Raw genomic sequence first — 19,989 nt, forward strand, 5'->3', positions numbered from 1 at the left:
TTGCATTACTTCTCCATTTAGCTAGCGTCTACACCCACAGCAAGGAGCACACAGTAGGAGCTCCGGAAATGCTCGCCGAAAGGAGGCGCAGGTCCACTTCCTGCCCTCAAGCGAATCATCCCGAGACTGGTTCCCATCACTCTTCTTCGGTGGCCATGTGGCATTCCTGAGGGTGGGGGTGGGCGCAGGAAGATGGTGCCCTCGAGGCCCCGCCCCTCCATGCACGGTGGGCGGGGCCAAGCCCCTCCGCGCCATCGGCCCGCCCCGGGGGTGGGGGTGGGCGTAGCTCTCGGCGCTTCGCACAAAGTTTGTTTTCTCCCTCTGGGCCGGTGGGGGAGGGCGCCGAGAGCGTGCAGGGGAGGAGAGGGGATCTGACGTCAGGCCGCGAGGTGCTTTCCAGCCCGGAGCTGTCAGGCCGAGTGTCAGGCCAGGCAGGTACGCGGCGCACTCCTCCCGGCCCCCAGCCCCCTGCCAGGCCGCGGGGACCAAGCCCGAGGCCTCGTGGACCGAAAAGCCGCTCGGAAAAGTCAGTGCTGGACGCAGGGAATGGGAGAGGAGCGCGCGGACAACTTGGAAACTTTCTTGATCTCGGCCGGGCGGGGGAGGGGGCGTCGTCCCGGCGTGTACGATTGTAGTTGTGTGAGCGGGAGTGTTTTTGTGAGTCCCGACTGTGCTGTGTTGGCGTGGTCGGGTGGGGGCTGGCCCCCCGGGGAAGGTTCGAGACCCTTTTGGGGGCCCAGTTTCCTGGGATCCCACCCCGGGAGAGGGCCGCCCGCGCCCCCGCTGAGGTGAGCGCGCGGGGGGCGGGTTTGTTTGGTTTCAAAAGTGCACGTTGCTAACCGCCGGCTGGGCCCCCCCAGCAGCCACGTAGGGGAGGGGGCCGCTGAGAGTGACAGCTGGGGTAGGGGCCTCAGGCAGGGCCCGGAGCGGGGGCGCCGGGGAGCCCGCGCGAGTTCCCCTTTCCTTTGAAACAAAGGAAATTCTGTCTGCGAGGCATCTGTCACTCCCAGACGGGCCAAGGGAGCGGGGCGCGTGAGGCCGGCGACCCGGAGAAAGTTTGTGCGCGCCGGGACCCTCGAGCAGGTCGAGAGTGTAGCCGAGCCTCCGGCTGGGCCAGCGCTCAGTCCCCGGGGCCCGGGCCGGGGGCGGCCAACATGGAGTCTGGGCGCAGGGCTGGGGGGCGGCGCGGAGGTGGGAGCTCAGCCCCTCCCCTCCCCCTCCGGGCCGAGTTCGGAGCACAAAGCCAAGCGCGCACGCTCGGCCAGCCCCGCGCCCCGAAGTCATCCTGCGCCGTGCGCCAGGGAAGGGGGTGGGAACCAAACTTTTTCCTGCCCCGGGCCATGCACGTGAGTTTCTTTCTTCCAGAGTCCCCGGCCCGCTGGGATCGCAGGCTTATGGGGAAACTGGGATACGAGTCTAGCCTAGGGTAGGGGGTCGGGGGCTCTGGTGTCCGGAGCGCTGGCAGACTCTTCGCCGCCTGGAGAACCATGTGCTCCGACTCGGTCCGGGAGCGGGGGAGGCAGCGCGCTTTGTGTGAACTGCTGGGAATGTGAGCGTGTGCGCGAGGCCCGGGGGAGTGTCGGGGCCCAGCCGGGGGGAGTTGTCAGAAAGTTGGTGCGGGTTGTGGCTGTAGGCCGCCTCGTTGGGAGTGTGTGAGAGAGTGTGGGGAGTGTTGTGCTGAGAGGGTGCTGCCTCAGGCCAATGAGGGTAGGAACCAATCGCTAGTGTATTGACGTCTGGCGGTCTCCTTGTCCGAGAGTTCGTGGGTGGGCAGGTCGGTTGGAGTTCATGGGTGGGCGGATATCCAGGAATTGTGCTAGTTGCGAGTGTCACAGTTGTTCGTGCGAGGCTAGGGGTTTACAAGCTGTATGTGTCCGTAAAAATTATGGGTGTTGCTGAGGTTGAGTGGGGGTTAGTGAAAAGTCTTGAGTGTTGTCATACTTGCTGAGGGGAGGCGGTGGGAGTGTGGAGTGTATACCTGGGGTCCTGTCGTCTGTAGGCCGAATGGATTGCAAGACACTATGGTGTAGACTGAGGGGCCATCCCCACGGCTCGCCCCAGGAATCCTGCAGACTGGGACTTGGCTGGCAGCCAGGGTGGAATTTGTACAGATAACCTTGAGTAAACTTCTCATAGCCTGCCAGGGCTGCATCCCAGAGCCCAGCTGCCTAAAAATGTTTGCCCTCAGATAGCAGTCTACTGTGGGTGCTCTCTGAGGAGTGACATCTATAACTAGTGCTCATCTCGCCTCCAGGTGGCATGACTGGGTGGGTAGACCCTTCCCTCGAAAGCCTGGCCAGCCGGCCCAGAGATCTGGGCTCTGACCCAAGTGGAGGAAACAAAACCTGGGAGATGCCAGAGTCTGGCTAGGAGATGTTAAAAGGCTGAGGAGGGAGGAGCCTGGAGATTCTGGCATCAGTTGACTTGGAACTTTTGCTTTTGAAATGTAAATATATTTTGCTAGAACTCTGTGGAGATGAGCAGCTGAGCTGGGTTGTCTAACTTTATTTGACAGGTGAATGGGCTAGGGGCTTAAGATCAGAGTACTGAGACTTGCCCAGGGTTACACAACTAAATGGAAGGATGGTAGGGCCAGGACCAGGTGACAAAAGAGAATGTCCAGGAAGCCATCAGTCGGGGTTACTTGCTTTGCAGTGAACCCAGTGGGTGCTCAGTAAATGTTGCATGGATAGCTGCAGGGCCATGTGATCTATAGTTTGTAGATTCCTTAGACAGGGGAGACTCAATAGTGTGGATCCCAGGCTCTGGGGGCAAACTACCTGGATCCAAATTCAAAGGCTGCTAGCTGGCAGTAGGGTATTTTTTCCTTTCTTTCTTTACTTTTAAAATAACAGCTTTATCGAGATATAATTCGTATACCATAAAACTTACCCAAAGTATATAATGGTTTTTAATATATTTACAGATACATGTACTGCAGTTGATTGTAGAACATTTTTCTTACCTCAGGAAAAGAAAACAGTATAGTTATTATTCCTTTAATCATCACCTTGCTTGTTGACCTCTCTCCCCCAGCCCTAAGTAACTACTAATCTACTTCTGACTGCTATTGGTTTGCCTATTCTGCACATTTCATATCAGTGGAATAATACAGTCGAGGTGTTTTGTGACTGGCATCTTTCACTTGCATGATATTTTCAAGGTTCATCCATACATATAGTGCTTTATTTTGAGTGTGTGTGTGGCTGTTAAATGCTGTTGAGATGGTTCCAACTCATAGCAACTCTGTATTGGGTTTCCAAGGACTGACTGGTAGGTTTGAACTGCTCACCTTCTGGTGAGCAGTCCAGTGCTTATTTTATAACACCACACCAGGACTCCTTGTGGGAGCAGAAAGCCTCGTCTTTCTTCCACAGAGCAGCTGTTGAGCTCAAACTGCCATTCCTTTTTATGGCCAAATGATATTACATTATATGGATATCATGGCAACCTTATGGGTTTAGAGTCGACCTGATTTCTGAAGGCTGTGTTTTTTGGGGAGCAGATTGCTGGGCTTTTCTTCTAAGGCACCTCTGGGTCGGTTTGAAATACAAATATCTTTTGGTTAGTAATTGAGCGCTTAACCATTTATAATACCCACATGGGTTTGCTATGAGTTAGAATTGACTCAAGGGCAACTGGTTTGGGATTGTTTGTGATATGGGTAAAGTTCATCAGTTGATGGTTATTTGGATTGTGTACACTTTTTGGCTATTAGAATGTTATGAGCATTCATGTACAAGGTCTTATGTGGACATATGTTTTTATTTCTCTCGTGTATGTATTTACCAGTGGAGCTGTTGGGTCATATGGTAGCTATTTAATTGCAGTAGGATCTTGAGAATTTTATCCCTCTTAAACCTTGGTGTCCTCATCTATAAAAGGATAATAGTTTCTCCCTCACATAGGCTTTGTGAAGATTAAATGGGATAATAACTATAACGTACTCAGTCAGAGCCTGGAGAACAGTAGCTGTGAATAGTAGCTGTAATTGTTTCTAGCCCTGGTGTTGTTAAGTGCCATAGAGTCATTTTTGACTCATAGCAGCCCTATATAGGGTTTCCAAGGAGCGGCTGATGGCTTGAACCACCAACTTTCCAGTTAGCAGTCCATGCTTATCCTGGTACTGCTTATTAATGTTTTACTTATCAGCTACTTGAAATAGAAGGCTTCAGGAATCATCCCTTGTATCCTGCCCAGGCTGTGGTATTGGGTCATGATTCCTCTCCCATTTCTGGTGTCCTAAGCAATAATAATGGAAAAGAGTGAGAGGCAGTGTGTGGTACTGATGTCCCCATCCCCTGTGTCGCTTGCCCCAGGCTTGCTCGAGGCCCAGCCTAGCCCCTGGACACCTCTACCATGTCGGACAGTGATCTGGGTGAGGATGAAGGTCTCCTCTCCCTGGCAGGCAAGAGGAAGCGGAGAGGGAACCTGCCCAAGGAGTCCGTGAAGATCCTTCGGGACTGGCTGTACTTGCACCGCTACAACGCCTACCCCTCAGAGCAGGAGAAGCTAAGCCTTTCTGGACAGACGAACTTGTCGGTGCTGCAGGTAAGAGGGGGATCTGAGTTCTGTCCCTGTCTCTGACTTTATTGTGTGGCCTTAGACTAGTCTCTGGGCTTCAGTGTCATCTTGGGTTAGGTGAACACCCAGCCTACCTGCCTCAATGGTGGAGACTAAGTAAGTTGAGGTTGTGGCAGTGAGAGAGGATAATTAGTAATACCGAAGTATCCACATTAATGGTGGAAAAAGAGTGGAGTCAATGAGATGGTTGAGAAAGTATGAAATGTCTAGGATTCAACTCCCTACCACAGAGTCATGTTTAGGTGGTACTTTGGTAGCAGCACATAGATCATGTGGTTAATTGAGTTGGAGTCACTTCAAGGAAGGACTAAAGTCAATGGCTTTGAGTTGTAGGCACTATTCTTCTACATAGGAGCTGAGGGCCAGGTCTTGATTTTCCCATCTGTAAAGTAAAAAGGAATGAAGTTAAATATTTTACCACATACACACCCTTCAGGCCTGGAACCGAAGTCACCCCGGTGGTTTAACTATCAGCCAAATGATAGCCAGGCGTATTATTTGTTATTGTTATATGCTGTCGAGTCTGTTCTGACTCCTAGTGACTTTATAGGATTCCCAAGGAGAAGCTGGTTTGGAACCACCAACCTTGTGGTTAGCAGTCCAGCAGTCCAGTGCTGGTGTTACCCTGCCACACCCAGGACTCCTTAGCCAGGCCTATGAGGTAAATAATAACAAATAGGGAGGTACCCACGCCTTAGAAAAATCAACCATTTGACATCAAAAAGGGCAGCATTTGCTCAGAAGACAGGAAAGGATGGGAAAGAAGGATAAATGGAAATGGTAACCACAAAGAGGGGAGTGAAAAGAGTGTTGTTACTTTGTGGGGATTGCAGTAAATGTCACAGAACAAAATGTGTGTGAATTGTTAAATGGAAAATCAATTTGCTCTGTAAATTTTCACACAAATCATACACGCAAAAAAGAAGCTTTCCTTACCTGACCTGATTGTTGTGAGGAATATAGATTCAAAAAGTGCTTTGCAAGGTTTGCTCAAAAGATAGCCTTGCACACTTTTTTTAGGACATCACTATTTGTTCTGTTATCATGGCAGTAAGTTGGACCACCAGTGACTTGCCTCAAGTTTACTTTTCGCCTCATGGGAGACACAGCAGGCCCTCAGTACTTGAGGTCCACACATGCCTTCCTCCATGAGCCAGCCAATCTTCTCTTTCCTAACTCATGACCTCTTTCCACCTCTATTTCAAAGCCCATTACTCCACTCTACAGTGTTGTCTTTTCCTCATCTTCTTACCTCATCCCCAGAGCTCCTCTGTCTTCTAATCCCAACTCATGTCCCTCCTTGAAATTTCTGTCTTCTACTCCCATTTTCTGGTCAATCAAACTGATCTGTGAACCACAGGGTCAGCAGTTCAAACCCACCAGCTACTCCTCAGAAACCTTACACAGGGTTGCTATGAGTCAAAAGTGACTCGACTGCACTTCACAGCATCTCTCCTCCTAGGTATTGGGCAGATCCAAATTATCTAGTAGTTTATCACATTCCACAGAAGTACCTACTGAATATTTCCAATGTGCCTTACTCTGTGTTGGACCACGTTGGTCCCAGAGAAATCAAGACACATTCCTACTTTCAAGGAGTATCTAGTTTGAGGTATGGGGGTAATGGAGCAGAACTGGCCACTGATGTTTGCTGGGGTAGAAGGCAGTGGAGACCCAGGCAGGTTCTGAGCTAGCCTGGATCTTAAGAGCCAGGATTGTCTAGATCTACAGCATCGTTTTCCTCCCAAGACAGGGATGGAATTTTTCTCAAAGTTGCAAGGATTGGGGAGTCCTGCCTGGTGTGGCATTGTAACATAAGCACTGGACTGTTAACCACAAATTTGATGGTTCAAACCTACCAGCTGCTCCTTGGAAACCCTCTAAAGGTTCACTATGAATTGGAACTGACTCCACAGCACTTAACAGCAGCATCTTTGCTGGTCTCCCTACATCAAGCCTTGTTCTTTTAGTCCATTCTCTTAGATACAAAAGTGCTAATTGCATCATGTCACACACTGCAAGCACCCTGCTGTCCTCAGGACAGAATCCGAGCTTCAATTCCCCCAAAACCTTAGATCCTTGAACCCCTTGTCTTCAGGTCTTCTCCCTTGGCTCGTGTATAGCACCACTAGATAAGTGAGAACAGTGAATGGCCTTCACTATATTTCTCATACCTTTCAGAAGCTAGTGTCCAAATTCAGGGCCATGGCTCTAGGGGAAGGCGTTCTCTCTGCTGCCTCTGGAGGAAGGTCCTTGTCTCTTCAGCTTCTGTTTCCTAGTTCCTTGGAGATCACCATGTGTCTTCACATCTGTCTTAACCTATCTCTGCTTGCTTAATCTGGTGATTTTATATTTTGTAAGAGATTTACTCAGGACACCAAACCAAACCCGTTGCCATGGAATTAATTCCAATGCTTAGCGACTCTATTTGGAATTAAAGTGATTCTAAGTACTGCGTCAATTGTGAGGTTGGCCCAGGATTGGACAGTGTTTCGTTGCTTTGTGCACAGGGTCGCTATGAATCAGTACTGACTCAATGGCACCTAATAACAACAACAAAGTAATGCATCAAACTGCAAAGTCATTTGAACTGCAAGGTCGGTGGTTCAGGCTCACCAACTGTTCCTTGGAAACCCTATACAGGGTTGCTATGGGTCAGAATCAGCTCGACGGCACTTAACAACACTTCGCTCTGGTAGCGAAGTGGTTACGAATTGGGCTGCTAACCTCAAGTTCAGCAGTTCGAAACTACCAGCCATTCCATGGGAGAAAGATGAGGCTTTCTGCTCCCGTAAAGATTTACAGCCTTGGAAACCCTGTTGCAGGGTCACTATGAGTTGGAACTGACTCCAAGGTACTTAACAACAACATGGAACAGTGGTGTGCTGCAGGATATAAAGCGCTGGACCGCAGGGTCTATGGTTCAGACTCACCAGCCACTCCTCGGAAGCCCTATACGGGGTCACTATGAGTCAGAACTTACTTGCCAACACTTAACAATAATGTGACAGTAGAGCTGGCCCCATGAGGTTTCCAAGGCTGTAAAACTATTTTTTTAACTTTTTGTTGTGAATTGAATGAAAGTTTATGGAACAAATGATCAGTTTACATTCAACAAATCATACACTTTGTTTCCTCTCAATGATTACAAGCCTCTAAGTGTCACATTATCCCACTTCCTGCCTGCGTTTTTTGTTTTCATTCCTCCTCCTTTCACTACACTTCTGAATTTTGTCCTTAGGTAAATGCTGCCCTTTTGATCTCCAGCGGCTGACCATACTATGGCGTGCATGTCTCACTGATATTCTTGCCCTTCCTATCTATACTTGTTCTATTGTTTGACTGAAAATTGAGCCATGAGGGTGAGTTCAGTTCCAGACCCCAAGGGTAATCAAGGGTCATTGTCTCAAGGTTCTACCAGTCTATGTGACCAGTAGGCCTGGTCTTTTTTATGATATCTATCCAATGACCTTCCAATGTGATTCCTTTTAGAGCTGTTGGTACCATCTAGCCTGGCACCATCTAGTTCTTCTGGTCTCAGAGTTATAGAGACCAGATTGGTCTTCAGATTTCATCATTCTTTCCTTTGGACAGGGAGATACCAATAGTAAGTTGCACCTTAGAAGGCCATTCATGAGCTTTTACTATTCCAGTTGTTACTCAGTACAGCAGGATGTAGAGCATTGTCTTTGTGGATTGTGTTACAAGGCTGTGCATTTTTACAGAAGCAGATTGTCACATCTGAGTGGCAGCCCCACATATGTTGTTGTGGTTGTTAAATACTGTCAAGTCGGTTCCAACCCATAGTAAGGAGCGGCTGGTGAGCTTTCAGTTCAAATTGACTTTGCAGTATAGCACATTAACCCACAGCACCACACCAGGACTCCAGCCCAACATATAAAAGAGATTAAATAAGCAAGCAGAAGGAGGGATGGGGTAAGTTAGGTACCAAGACAAATGGAGGCTGCAGAAGCTGAATATGAAAGGACCTTCCCCCAGAACCAACAGAGAGAAAGTCTTCCCCTGGAGCCCTCTTTTCAGACATAGCTTCCTAAACTGTAGAAAATACATTTGTTTATTAAAGCCACACCTACTTGTACTTATGCTGTCAGGAAGACTTGTTTATTATCACATCACCTAAGTATGTACGAAGAGAAAACTGATTTTAAAAATATTTATTTTTGGATTTTGCTGTAATATATACAATAAAAGCCAACCATTTTCTGATATGAAAAAAACCAATGAGATTCCATGTAACTACATTAAAATGGCTGCAGGGGATGCTTTACTGACTTTGAGCTGAGCCGTGCCATGCGACAGAGACACTAACGTGTGAGTGGAGTAAGTCTCATGCTGTCGGCCATAATGCTCCTACTCATGATCAGAATGGAAATACACAGTCAAAACATTCTTGGGGAGAACAAGTGGGCCCACTCGGGCATCATAGCCCCACATTCTGCCTGTGGAAATACAGGTCTTAGAACAAAGATTGGAGACCTCTGAGCAGGGGAAGGCTAGGGTCCAGCACCCTCTGGAAGAAGGAGCCCTAGTGGGACTATACTGATGAGTCATGCTAAGAGTTAAAGGGCTAGTGGGGACAATCTGACTCTTCCTGGATGGAAACTACCTTGTTAGGTGTCAATGAGTTTGTTACAACTCATAGTGACCCTGTATAGGGTTTCTGAAGAGAGGCTGGTAGGTTTGAACTGCCGACCCTGTGGTTAGCAATCCAGTGCTTATACTACAGCGCCACACCAGTCTGTGGATGAAAACTGTGTTGTTAAGTGCTGTCGATTCCAAACCATAGCTACCCTGTATAGGGTTTTCAAGGATCAGCTGATGAGGTTGAACCGCCAACCTTGTAGTTCAAAAGGCTTTGTGGTCTGGCGCATTAACCCACAGCACCACACCAGTGACTATAGTGAGTCCCACAGTACAGCTTGGAGGCCTTGAATGCACTTCAGATTGTCTTATTGAGAACAAATAAACTCTCAGTTAGTTTCTATTCAATCTTGAGAATTCCCTTGATAGCCCTCTCTCAACTGGAACGGTCAGTCACCAATTCCTACACATTTTACCCTAAAATACCCTAAAATGTGGCTTTGGTTCCGTTGATCTAAGCCATAATCATCTGATCACTTGTCATTCTCTCATTTAAAATCCTTCCATGGTTCCCACTGCCCTAATAGCAATATCACCGGCCTTCGTTGGTGTGCAGAGCCTCATCCCTGTGTTCCATGTTCTGTCTCACTAGCTGCTGTCCAGGGTCACTTTGCACCCACCTCTGACTAGCTAAGTCAGTGACTTCTGACCACACAACAGATTTAGATCACACTAGAGACGAGTCCTGGTGGAGTGCTATAGGATAAGCACTAGACTGCTAACCACAAAGTTGGTGGTTCAAACCCACCAGCTGCTACAAAGAAGAAACAGGAGGCTTTCTGTTTCCATAAAAATCTTGGGTCTCAGAAACGCTATACAGGGTCACTGTGTGTCAAAATTGACTCGATGGCAGTGGGATGTTAAAAAATTTAATTCTAGAGCTCTGATGGTACAATAAGTTGCTAACCAAATGGTCAGTGGTTTGAACCCACCAGCTGCTCTGAGGGAAAAAGATGTGGGTCTGTTTCCTAAAGATTCCAGCCTTGGAAAACTTACTGGGGCAGTTCTACTGTGTCATACAGGATCACTGTGAATCAGAAATAACATGAAGGAGCTACCACCAGCCATACTGTGGTGTCTTGCTTGTTATAATTGCTGGAAGCTATGCCACTGGCATTTCACATAACAGGGTCACCCAATGGGAACAGGTTTCAGCAGAGATTCAGGTTAAGATACATTAGGAGGAAACTAAGCCAGTGAAAACCTATGGGCCACAACAAAATGTTACCCAATGTAATGCTGGAGATGAGCCCCTGAAGTTTGGAGACATTCAGAATACCCTGTGAGAGCATACCAGTGATCTTGACGATGGCACAGGCCTGGCACCATTGTGGAAACCAAAAGAGAACTGATTCATTGAATTATATTGGAGAGGAATCGTGACTGTACCATGGACTTTAGAAGTGAAAAGGTGAGACGTCATCTCACTTACTTTGGACATGGCATTGTCGTTAAGTGCCATCAAGTCGATTCCGACCCATCGCGACCCTGTATAGGGTTTCCAAGGAGCAACTGGTGGGTTTGAACCACTGACTTTGTAGTTCAAACAACTTTGCAGTCTGACGCATTAGCCCACAGCACCACACCAAGGACTCCTGGACATGGTGTTGTTGTTGTTAAGTGCAACAAGTCTGTTCCAACCCATGTTGTTGTTGTTAAGTACCGTTGAGTCAGTTCCGACTCATGGTGACCCTGTACAGGGTTTCCGAGGCTGTAAATCTTTACAGGAGCAGAAAGCCTCATCTTTCTCCCTCAGAACAGCTGGTAGTTTTGAACTACTGACCTTGCGGTTCGCAGCCTGATTCGTAACCACTATGCTACCATAGCGACCCTGTATAGGGTTTCCGAGGAGCAGCTGGTGAGCTTGAACTGCCAGCCTTGCAGTTCAAACTGCTTTGCAGTTTGGCGCATTAACTCTCAGTGCCACACCAGGACATGGCATTTGGAGGGACCAATCGCTGGGGAAAGGCCTTGTCCTCAGTGAAGTCTAGGGTCAGTGTACTGAAGGCAAGATCGTTTCATGAGATGGATTGACATAGTGTTGTGCAACAGTGGGCTCAGATGTAACAACTGAGGATGGCACAGGATCTCGGGCAGTGTGTCATTCTGCATAAGATGGCATCTAACAACAACAGACAGAAGGCCTCTCTGCCATTCATTGCTGTGTCTGATCAGTAAATGACTGCTAAAATAGCAGAAAATGAAAATAAGTGTTGAAATATCAACAGTCGGGACTTAGGAAGTAATGAAATGAAGTGACTTTTCCTATCAGAAAAAACTAACTCCCTGAAGACATTTCTCTTTTTCCTATATTTAATTTTAAAAATGTAAACATCTTTTATTAAGGGCATTTTCAAATACTGACCAGAAAATATTATAATGAACCCTTGTACCAAACCACCTGGCTTCTACAAGCATCAACATTTTGCCAAGCTTGTTTTATCTTTCCCTCGGGGTGACTCTTTTGTTTGTCTCCTTTAACCCGCCCAGGAGCGTTCATTAGCAAGTGAATGAATCATTTTAAAAACTGGTTTGCTGGTGTTGCCAGCGGCTAGGCTGTTGGGAGGAGAGTTCAGACCAAAAAATAAATAAATAATGTCTTTTGTAAAGGATATTTACTGGTTCCCTTGGCCCATTCTAAACCTAATTGGTTAGACTAGACCTGGGGTTTTCAAACTATGCTGTGGGCTGCTTTTTGGAGAGGGGAGGTGGGAGGTCCTTAAAGCAGGCAGGTCTTGGCCCTTATCCCTTCATTCTGTAATGATGGTGGGGGTGGAGGGAACCTCCTAAGTAGGAAGACCTGATGTAAAGATCCCAAAATTTAATGGGGTCATTTAACTACGAATGTGGTGAGTGTTTCTTAACTGATGTAGGATAAGCACTGGACCGCAGGTCAGTTTGAACTGCAAGGTCGGCAGTTCAGACTCCCCAGCCGCTCCTCAGAAACCCTATACAGGGTCGCCATAAGTAGGAACCAACTTGAAGGCCCTTAACAACAACAAGATGATAAGGGGAAGCGGGAAGCGGGAAGCGGGAAGCGGCTGAGCTGCCCTGGTGTGGGGTTAGGAAATCTGAATGGAACTAGGGCACAGGGTAAGAGGGGATCCTGCAGAGGCTGTGTGGGCAAGGGATGGCCTGGCCTCACCACAGGGCAGCCAGTGACTGACTCTGTCATCTGGAGTCTCTCTTCAAAGCCAGCTGCCTTCAGATTTCCTCCCACAGGCAACCTCTGTATCCCCACCACAAGGCCTTTCATTTGTATATTTTTTGAGTTTCTGTGTAAATTTTGGCCTGACCCTGAAGACAGTTAAACCAGTTGACTAGGGGGCCTTGTTTCTGTGTACATGGTGGCTTCAAAAAGTTTGTAGAAAAATGGAATGAAGAGATCGTGGAATTTTCCCTTTAGGAAGCTCCCTCACGTAGCACTGAGTGAGGTCCATGTTTGAGGAGGGCCTCTTCATGCCTTCACGTCTCTCTGCAGTAGCTTCTGTCTTTCACAGTTGAAAAGACATTGACGTGCTGGTGTCTGCTTTGGTCACATGCCCTGCTCCTATCCGCCTGGCCTTCAGCAGCGTCCTGGACATATCCTCCCTCCCAGCTCCATTTGCCACTGGGATTCCTCCCCTGTCCTTCACCTCAGTCACTGATTATAATAATGACTGACAGGGCAGTAGCCCTTCAGATGGGCCCTGTAGTGTTGTAGAGATGGGCACAGGCCCAGTATCCAGCTTGTTTTGCCCTATCAATCACAGCTTTTTACCTTGGCACTCTCCCTCCTGCTTCCCCAAGGACTTTTAAGTGGGTGCCAGTCACATGCTCTTTTACGGACTGAAGCATGGGGTTGGGCAGCAGAAAGGTTACGGGAAATCCCCACAGCGGGCGCACTACCCTCACCCAGTCCCCCTCAGCTGTGCGTTTCTATCTGGGTAGGAGACAAAACACAGCAGTAGACTGCCAAGTTTTCTGTGGATCCGGATGAGCATGCGGGGGAGTGGGGTAGAGTTTTTCTGCAGTTCTTGGAGTCCTAAGCCAAAGTAGGAGGTGCCCACACAGCTGCTAGTAAACCACTGAGGTCCCCCCACCCCCAGATGCTGTCTCAACAACATGCATCCCTGCTTCACTTGATTGACCGAGGTCATTGTGACCCAGCCATTTCACCTGCATACAGGGGGTGAGGTGTGGTTCTTTCCTTGTTGTGAAGTGCTGTGGAGTTGGTTCCAACTCGTAGCAACCCTGTATAGGGTTTCCAAGGAGCAGCTGATGGGTTTGAACTGCCGACCTTGTGGTTCTCAGTCCACTGCTGATCCACAGTGCCTCTCCAAAAGTCCGGTTCTATCCTAGAGCACAAGTAATTGAAAAGGCAGCTGCACCTGAGCCAGAGGAAAGGTCTCTGGTCCCTTAACACTAGACTGTCAAGATCAATTCCCAGCCTTTCCACTCACTGTTTATGTGACCGTGAGCAAGTTACTGAACCTCTCGGATCTGGTGCTTCAGATTTCTTCATTTTTTCAAATAAATTAGAAAGTATCATAGGACCTGTGGTCTGGGCTATTAAAGACTAATGAATCACACTTAGATGTACAATGTTTAGAACAACTGTTTGCTAGGATTATGATGATGGTTAGACTCCTCTGCTACTCTCTTCAGTGTGGCAGACAGCAAAGCAAAATCGAAAGAACAGTGGAGACCCTAACTGGAAAACCTGGGTTTGAATTCCAACTCTGCCTCTAGGTAGCTATGTGACTGTGGGTAGGTTATTCCATCTCTGAGTTTCACTTCCCTTTCTAGTACTTAGAGAACACTGCACACTATTTTCAAGACTTGTGCACAGATTAAACATAATGCAAGTGAGCCAGCTAGTGTGTACCTGGTATCAGAGGTACTGAACAGCTCCTCAGCCCTACCTCTCCTTGAGGCTCCCCTGCAACTTGAGTCAGGATTCATCTCAATGAGCATCTTCAGGTGCTTGCTATGTGCACCTGCTCAGTTGCACTGGGAGGACCCCATTGGGAGTGGGGGTGAATAAGGACCTCAGGGACAGAGAAAGACTGGAAAGGAGAAGAAATGAAGGGCCACAAGAAGTACCCAGGAGTTTCCATCCTGACAGGACCAGAGCTCTGGTGCTATCCCCTGGTTACCTGGAAAAGGGGCCATGCCAACTCCGAGTGCCAGGCTCTCTCATAAGTGACTCCCCATTTGGCTGAACAGTCATATGGACGGAACCCTGGGAAAGGTGTGGTAGCCTAGGGTTTGCTCAGATGGGGGCCAAAAAAGAAGCCTGGTAATCCCTAGAGTCCGAAAATGGTAAGGAACCCTGTGGAGGCCCAGTCTTAATCCATGCAGCAAATATCAATGCTAGGCACTACTGCAGCCCACAGACTTCAGCTTCCCAAAGGGAGTGCGCAAGAGCTGTTCTCTTTCCCCTACTGCAGCTGGCTTTTAACTGCATGCTCTGTTGAGGAACTAACTGAGGAGAGAAGAGGCAGGGCCAGAAAGACCTAGAGTATGAAATGCCAGGCATTGTTGTCACAGTGTAGACCCTGTATGCATTTTCTAGGACTGCTATCACAAAACTACAAACTGGGTGGCTAAGAACAGAAATTTTCTCACATTTGGAGCCTAAAAGTTCAAAACCAGGGTTTCAGCAGGGTCTTGCTCCCTCTGAAGTTTAAGGGAAGAACCTATTTTTACCTCTTCCCAGCTCCTGGATTTACAGCAGTCCTTGGTCTGGTCACTCAAAACTCTGATGCCTTATGACTTTATATCTTCATTTATCACATCTGCAAAGACTTTATTTCCAAATAAAGTCACATTCCTGAGATTCTGGGTATCCATGAGTTTTGAGAGGGCAGTATTTTGCTCTCACAAAAAATTTACAAGCCTTGAAAGCCCTATACATGGTTGCTATGAGTTCTGACCAACTCGGCAGCACTTAACAACAGCAGCAATTCAACCCTGCAGTCCTGGGGTGGCATTGTAGAATAAGCACTTGACTGTTAACCACAGGTTGGTGGTTCAAACACACCATCTGCTCTGAAACCCTATGTTGATGTCAGTACCATTGAGTCAATTCCAACTCATAATGAACCTTGTATTGAGTTTCCAAGGAGCAAGTAGATCTGAACTACCAATTTTGTGGTTTGCAGTCCAGTGCTGATCCAACAGTGCCACACTTGGAAATCCTCTACAGGGTTGCTGTAAGTCAAAATGCACTCAACGGCACTTAACAACAGTAACCATTTACACGGGAGTTCTGGCTTACCCAGATCAGTTCAGTCCATACCTAACATTCTCTCTGTGTCAGTTCCTTAAGGCAGACTTACTTCTGCCCCCAAGAACTTGCTACTTGCTGTCTAGGACAGTCTTCCCTCAGCTTTTTGTATGGCTGATTCTTTTTATCTTTTAGGTATCAGCCTTCCCAGGCAAGTTATGTATAGAAGTCCCCCTTGTCCTTATATGGCCGCCCTTTCATTCCTATGCAGTCCCTTCCTGGTGCTCACCAGTAGGTGTTTGTGTATTGCCAGTATTCCTAGTAAGACAAACTGGAAGCTCCACTCCACAGGCAGAGGGCATGTCTGTTTAATTCTTAAAAGCATCCCCAGCACCAAGGAAGAATGGGCCTGGCTATCATCTGTATGGCAGCAGACAGGCTCATCTTTCTCAAACTGAGTCACAGGTGAGTTTTAACTCCCAACCTTGGGGTTAGTAGGCTATTGCTCATCCTACAGCACCACCAGGGCTCCTGCTGGCCTCAGTAGGCATTCACATGTGACTTGAGAATGATCAAGAAGCACTGAAAGGAGGAGGGGGAGCAGCAGGAAGGAGTGTCCAGTAGCCAGGCCCTGCGCTGCCCTCAGACAGGATGCTGAGTGGAGTGGCTCTGAAGGCCCAGGCTAAGAGACCACTAGCTGGAGGTGCCTCCTGACTGACTTCACCAGGCTTTGACTTTGGTGTGTTCAGCAGTAAAGTCTGAGTTTTTCAAACTCTTCTCATATAGGACTATTGATTATTAGAAGAAAATTCAATAGGTGTACCAACCCCAACCCATTGCCGTGGGATCAATTCCGACTCACGGTGACCCTATACGGATTTCTAGACTAAATCGTTAGGAAAGCAGGCTGCCACACCTTTTTCCTGAAGAACGACTGGTGGGTTTGTACCTCAACCTTTCAGTTAGCTGCCACTGAACCCATTATACTACCAGGGTTTCTTTCCTAGCTGTACCAAACTAAAAACCAAAACCCACTGCCATCATGTCAATTCCAGTTCATCTTTATGGGAGCAGACAGCCTCATTTTTCTCCTGCAGAGGGGCTGGTGGATTTGGACCACCAAGTGGTTACGAGTCGTGCTGCAAACCGCAAGGTCAGCAGTTTGAAACTACCAGCTGCTCCGTGGGAGAAAGATGAGGCTTTCTGCTCCCGTAAAGATTCACAGCCTTGGAAACCCTGCACAGGGTCACCATGAGTCGGAATTGACTCCACGGCAAACACCACCACCACCACCACCTTATTAGCACCCCAGCACCTAACTCCATAGCACCACCAGGGAAAACTCCCAGAAATATGCCGAAGGGTAAGAGTGCCTATCTTGTTAAGTGTCCTTGAGTCAGTTCCAACCCATAGTGACCCTGAGGAGCAGCTGGTGGGTTCGAACTGTTGACCTTGCAGTTAGCAATCCAGGGCTTATCCTATAGCACCACACCACCTATCTTGTTGTTGAGAAGTGCCATCGAGTTGGTTTCAACTTAGAACAGCCCTGTGTAGGGTTTCCAAGGAGCAACTGGTGGGTTTTACATCTCTAGGGGAAAAGCGGTGGTGGTGTGCCGGGAGTCAGTTCCGGAAATCCTACATACAGTTTCCAAGATTGTAAACCTTTACAGGAGCAGAAAACCTCATTCTTCTCCCGTGGAACAACTGGTAGTTTTGAACTGCTGACCTTGAGGTTAGCATCCCGAGTCAACTGGTCTTGTTACATTTCTAAGGAAAAGCAGTTGGAGTTGTTAATGTGCTCCAGGTGGTCAAGGGTGATGCAGTGTTTACGTACCTGCTGCACTTGGATGTGCAGCAACTGTGTTCACACTTCTGCATACTGTGTCTGCCCTCATGCTGGCAGCCACTCCTGTGAAAAAAGGAACTGTGTCAGGCCCTATACCAGCAAGGCCAGGAGATAGATGTCTTTGGAACCTATTTCCTCGGCCCTTGCTCTTTCTCCAGTATCTTAGATCAGCTAAAACACCTGGTGGACATTCCCCCAGGTGATGAGAACATTCCAAAAAGAAGGAATGTAGTATATACAGAGGTATGGCGCTTTTGTGAAAAACAGAGCAGACTAGAATGAGAGCTTGTCGAGTTACCTCATGTTGCTATAACAACACAAATAGATTTAACAAACAATTTTATTATCTCACAATTTAGGAGGCTAGAAATTCAACTTCAGAATGCTGGCGCTCTGTCGGTTCTGGGGAAAGGCCCTTGTCTCCTTTCAGCATCTGTAGGCCCAACGCTCTTTGGAGATCGCCATGTATCTTGGCATCAATCTTCACTTGGATCTAGGAGCTTCACAGGTCCAAAGGATGTACTTCATCCCTGGCTCCTCTTTATTGGTGGTAGTAGGCCCCTCTTAATTTGCTGACTTCTCTCCTTTTATCTTTGTGTGAAAGACATTGCTGGTCACATCCCCAAGGAAACTTCTTTTTAGTTGATTGGCTGCTCTTAGCAGATCTCTTCATGGGGAATTTTACTACACCTTAATGGCTAACCCACTGAGAATCTTGATCCAGTCAAGTTGACACACAACTTTAATCCCTTTAATGTGGGAAGGGATAATGTCTTCGGTGTGACTGGAAACATAATCCATGATAAGTTGACTGAGGAGTCTGGGCTTGATCCTGTAGGCAGTAGGAGACAAATGGTAGTTTTCTAGAGTAGGACTTACAATCATTTGCATTTTAGAAAGGGAACTTATAGTCAGTGAGAAGGCATGATTGTTGGAGAGTCCAGACAGATATGGGGCAGGGTGTTAGATGTCTCCCTGAAACCCAGCAATAAATTCCTGAAGAGTAGGGTCCTGTATCTGACTTTGGCTCACTTTTTCAACAAACATATTCAGTGAGCTTTGCAATATATCATTTTACCAGTGAGAAATTCCAGGCCTTGTGCGTGGGTCCAAAAAGATGAAACAATTATCTAGACAAGAACAAGGTCAAGGTTAGTGTAGTTTTCTCAGCATCACATGGGAAAAGACTGGAGGATGTTGGTTGAATACATATTCACCTGGAGCCAAGAGGCCTAGTTTTGCTTGGAAACAAGAATAATTTGTCTTCTAAGTGACAGCCCCCTTGTGTCTTTGTGGCTCTGGCCTGTAGTGAGACTGCTGTAAAAACATAGGCGTGAATCATCCACCCACATCCAGTTTCCCAGATAAATCATTCATTTGTCCTATTCTCAACCCCCTCCCTTAATGTAAACTAACCTGTCTCTCTGCTTCTACTCTGTTCTCCACAGAATAGAACCCTCCTCTATGGCTCCCTATTGCCCTCAGCATAAATAACCAAATTCCTCACCTTAGGCTGTAACCTCTAGTTAATGGCTTTTAAGCTCCAGCCCTGCTGTCTCCCTCTGAGTTCCTCTTAGCTACTCTGCTACCAACTACTGCAGTGCCTTTCATTCAAATTGTTCCTTTTCTGCCCCTCACTTAAACAACTTACCTCTCCAATCTCATTGTAAGAGCCATTTCTTCAGAGACTACTTCCCTGAGTCCATAGAGACTAAGACTGGGACCCTCTGTTGTCTCTAACAGCACCCTGTGACTTCCCTTCACTGACCAAACCACAGTTGCAGTTTTACATTCATTTTTGTTTAACTGTCTTGATACTATGAACCTCTGAGGGCTGGAATCATTTTTGAATGGGTGAACTGATCAAAGTCTCTCATACCCATTCCAGATTTGTAACTGGTTCATCAATGCCCGTCGGCGGCTTCTCCCAGACATGCTTCGGAAGGATGGCAAAGACCCTAACCAGTTCACCATTTCTCGTCGTGGGGGTAAGGCGTCAGATGTGGCTCTTCCCCGGGGCACCAGCCCTTCAGTGATGGCTGTGTCTGTTCCAGCTGCCACCAATGTGCTTTCCCTGTCTGTGTGCTCAATGCCACTTCACCCAGGTCAGAGTGAGAAGCCAACAGCCGCCTTCCCACAGGGGGAACTGGAGCCCCCCAAGTCCTTGGTGACCCCTGGTAGCACACTCACTCTGCTCACCAGGGCTGAGGCTGGAAGCCCCACAGGTGGACTCTTCAACACGCCGCCACCCACACCTCCAGAGCAGGACAAGGAGGACTTCAGCAGCTTCCAGCTCCTGGTGGAGGTGGCACTACAGAGGGCTGCTGAGATGGAGCTTCAGAAGCAGCAGGACCCGCCACCACCTGCCTTGATGCACACTCCCATCCCTCTAGTCTCTGAAAACCCCAAGTAGGCATCTGCCAACAGGGGTGCTGGAGGCTCGAGCTAGTTGTCCTGGGTTTCCGTTTTGGTTCCCTTTCATACAGAGGGTTTTCTATGCATCACTGCCAAGCATTGGAATCGTCTCCTGTCTAGAGGTCTGCAACAGAAAGATGCCAACGGCGTCACTGCGCTGGGATGGCGCCCTCCTCCACTGACTCCAGACCGCCTCGCAGTGATGGAACCGCGGGATCGGAGACAGGCATGGTGCTGCTGCTGCTGCTGCTCCAGAGACTCCCCGGTTACC

The 19,989-nt window shown here is 48.0% G+C and overlaps 1 protein-coding gene across 1 annotated transcript; it reads left to right on the plus strand.

Moving 5' to 3' along the window:
• Window positions 1–389: 389 nt before the first annotated feature.
• On the plus strand, window positions 390–19,716 carry TGIF2 (TGFB-induced factor homeobox 2). Its single transcript, XM_006875724.1, has 3 exons — window positions 390–526; window positions 4,320–4,551; window positions 19,192–19,716. The coding sequence occupies exons 2-3, from the start codon at window positions 4,360–4,362 to the stop codon at window positions 19,714–19,716; spliced, it is 717 nt and encodes a 238-aa protein (XP_006875786.1). The 5' UTR covers window positions 390–526; window positions 4,320–4,359.
• The last annotated feature ends 273 nt before the right edge of the window (window positions 19,717–19,989 follow it).

This window comes from Chrysochloris asiatica, unplaced genomic scaffold, assembly GCF_000296735.1.
Source record: "Chrysochloris asiatica unplaced genomic scaffold, ChrAsi1.0 scaffold00337, whole genome shotgun sequence".
Classification (NCBI taxonomy): Eukaryota; Metazoa; Chordata; class Mammalia; order Afrosoricida; family Chrysochloridae; genus Chrysochloris; species Chrysochloris asiatica.

Coding starts and splice junctions, on each gene's coding strand:
- TGIF2 (XM_006875724.1), top strand. CDS start 4,360: ATGTCGGACAGTGATCTGGGTGAGGATGAAGGTCTCCTCTCCCTGGCA. Junction 4,552..19,191: donor CGAACTTGTCGGTGCTGCAG/GTAAGAGGGGGA, acceptor TACCCATTCCAG/ATTTGTAACTGGTTCATCAA.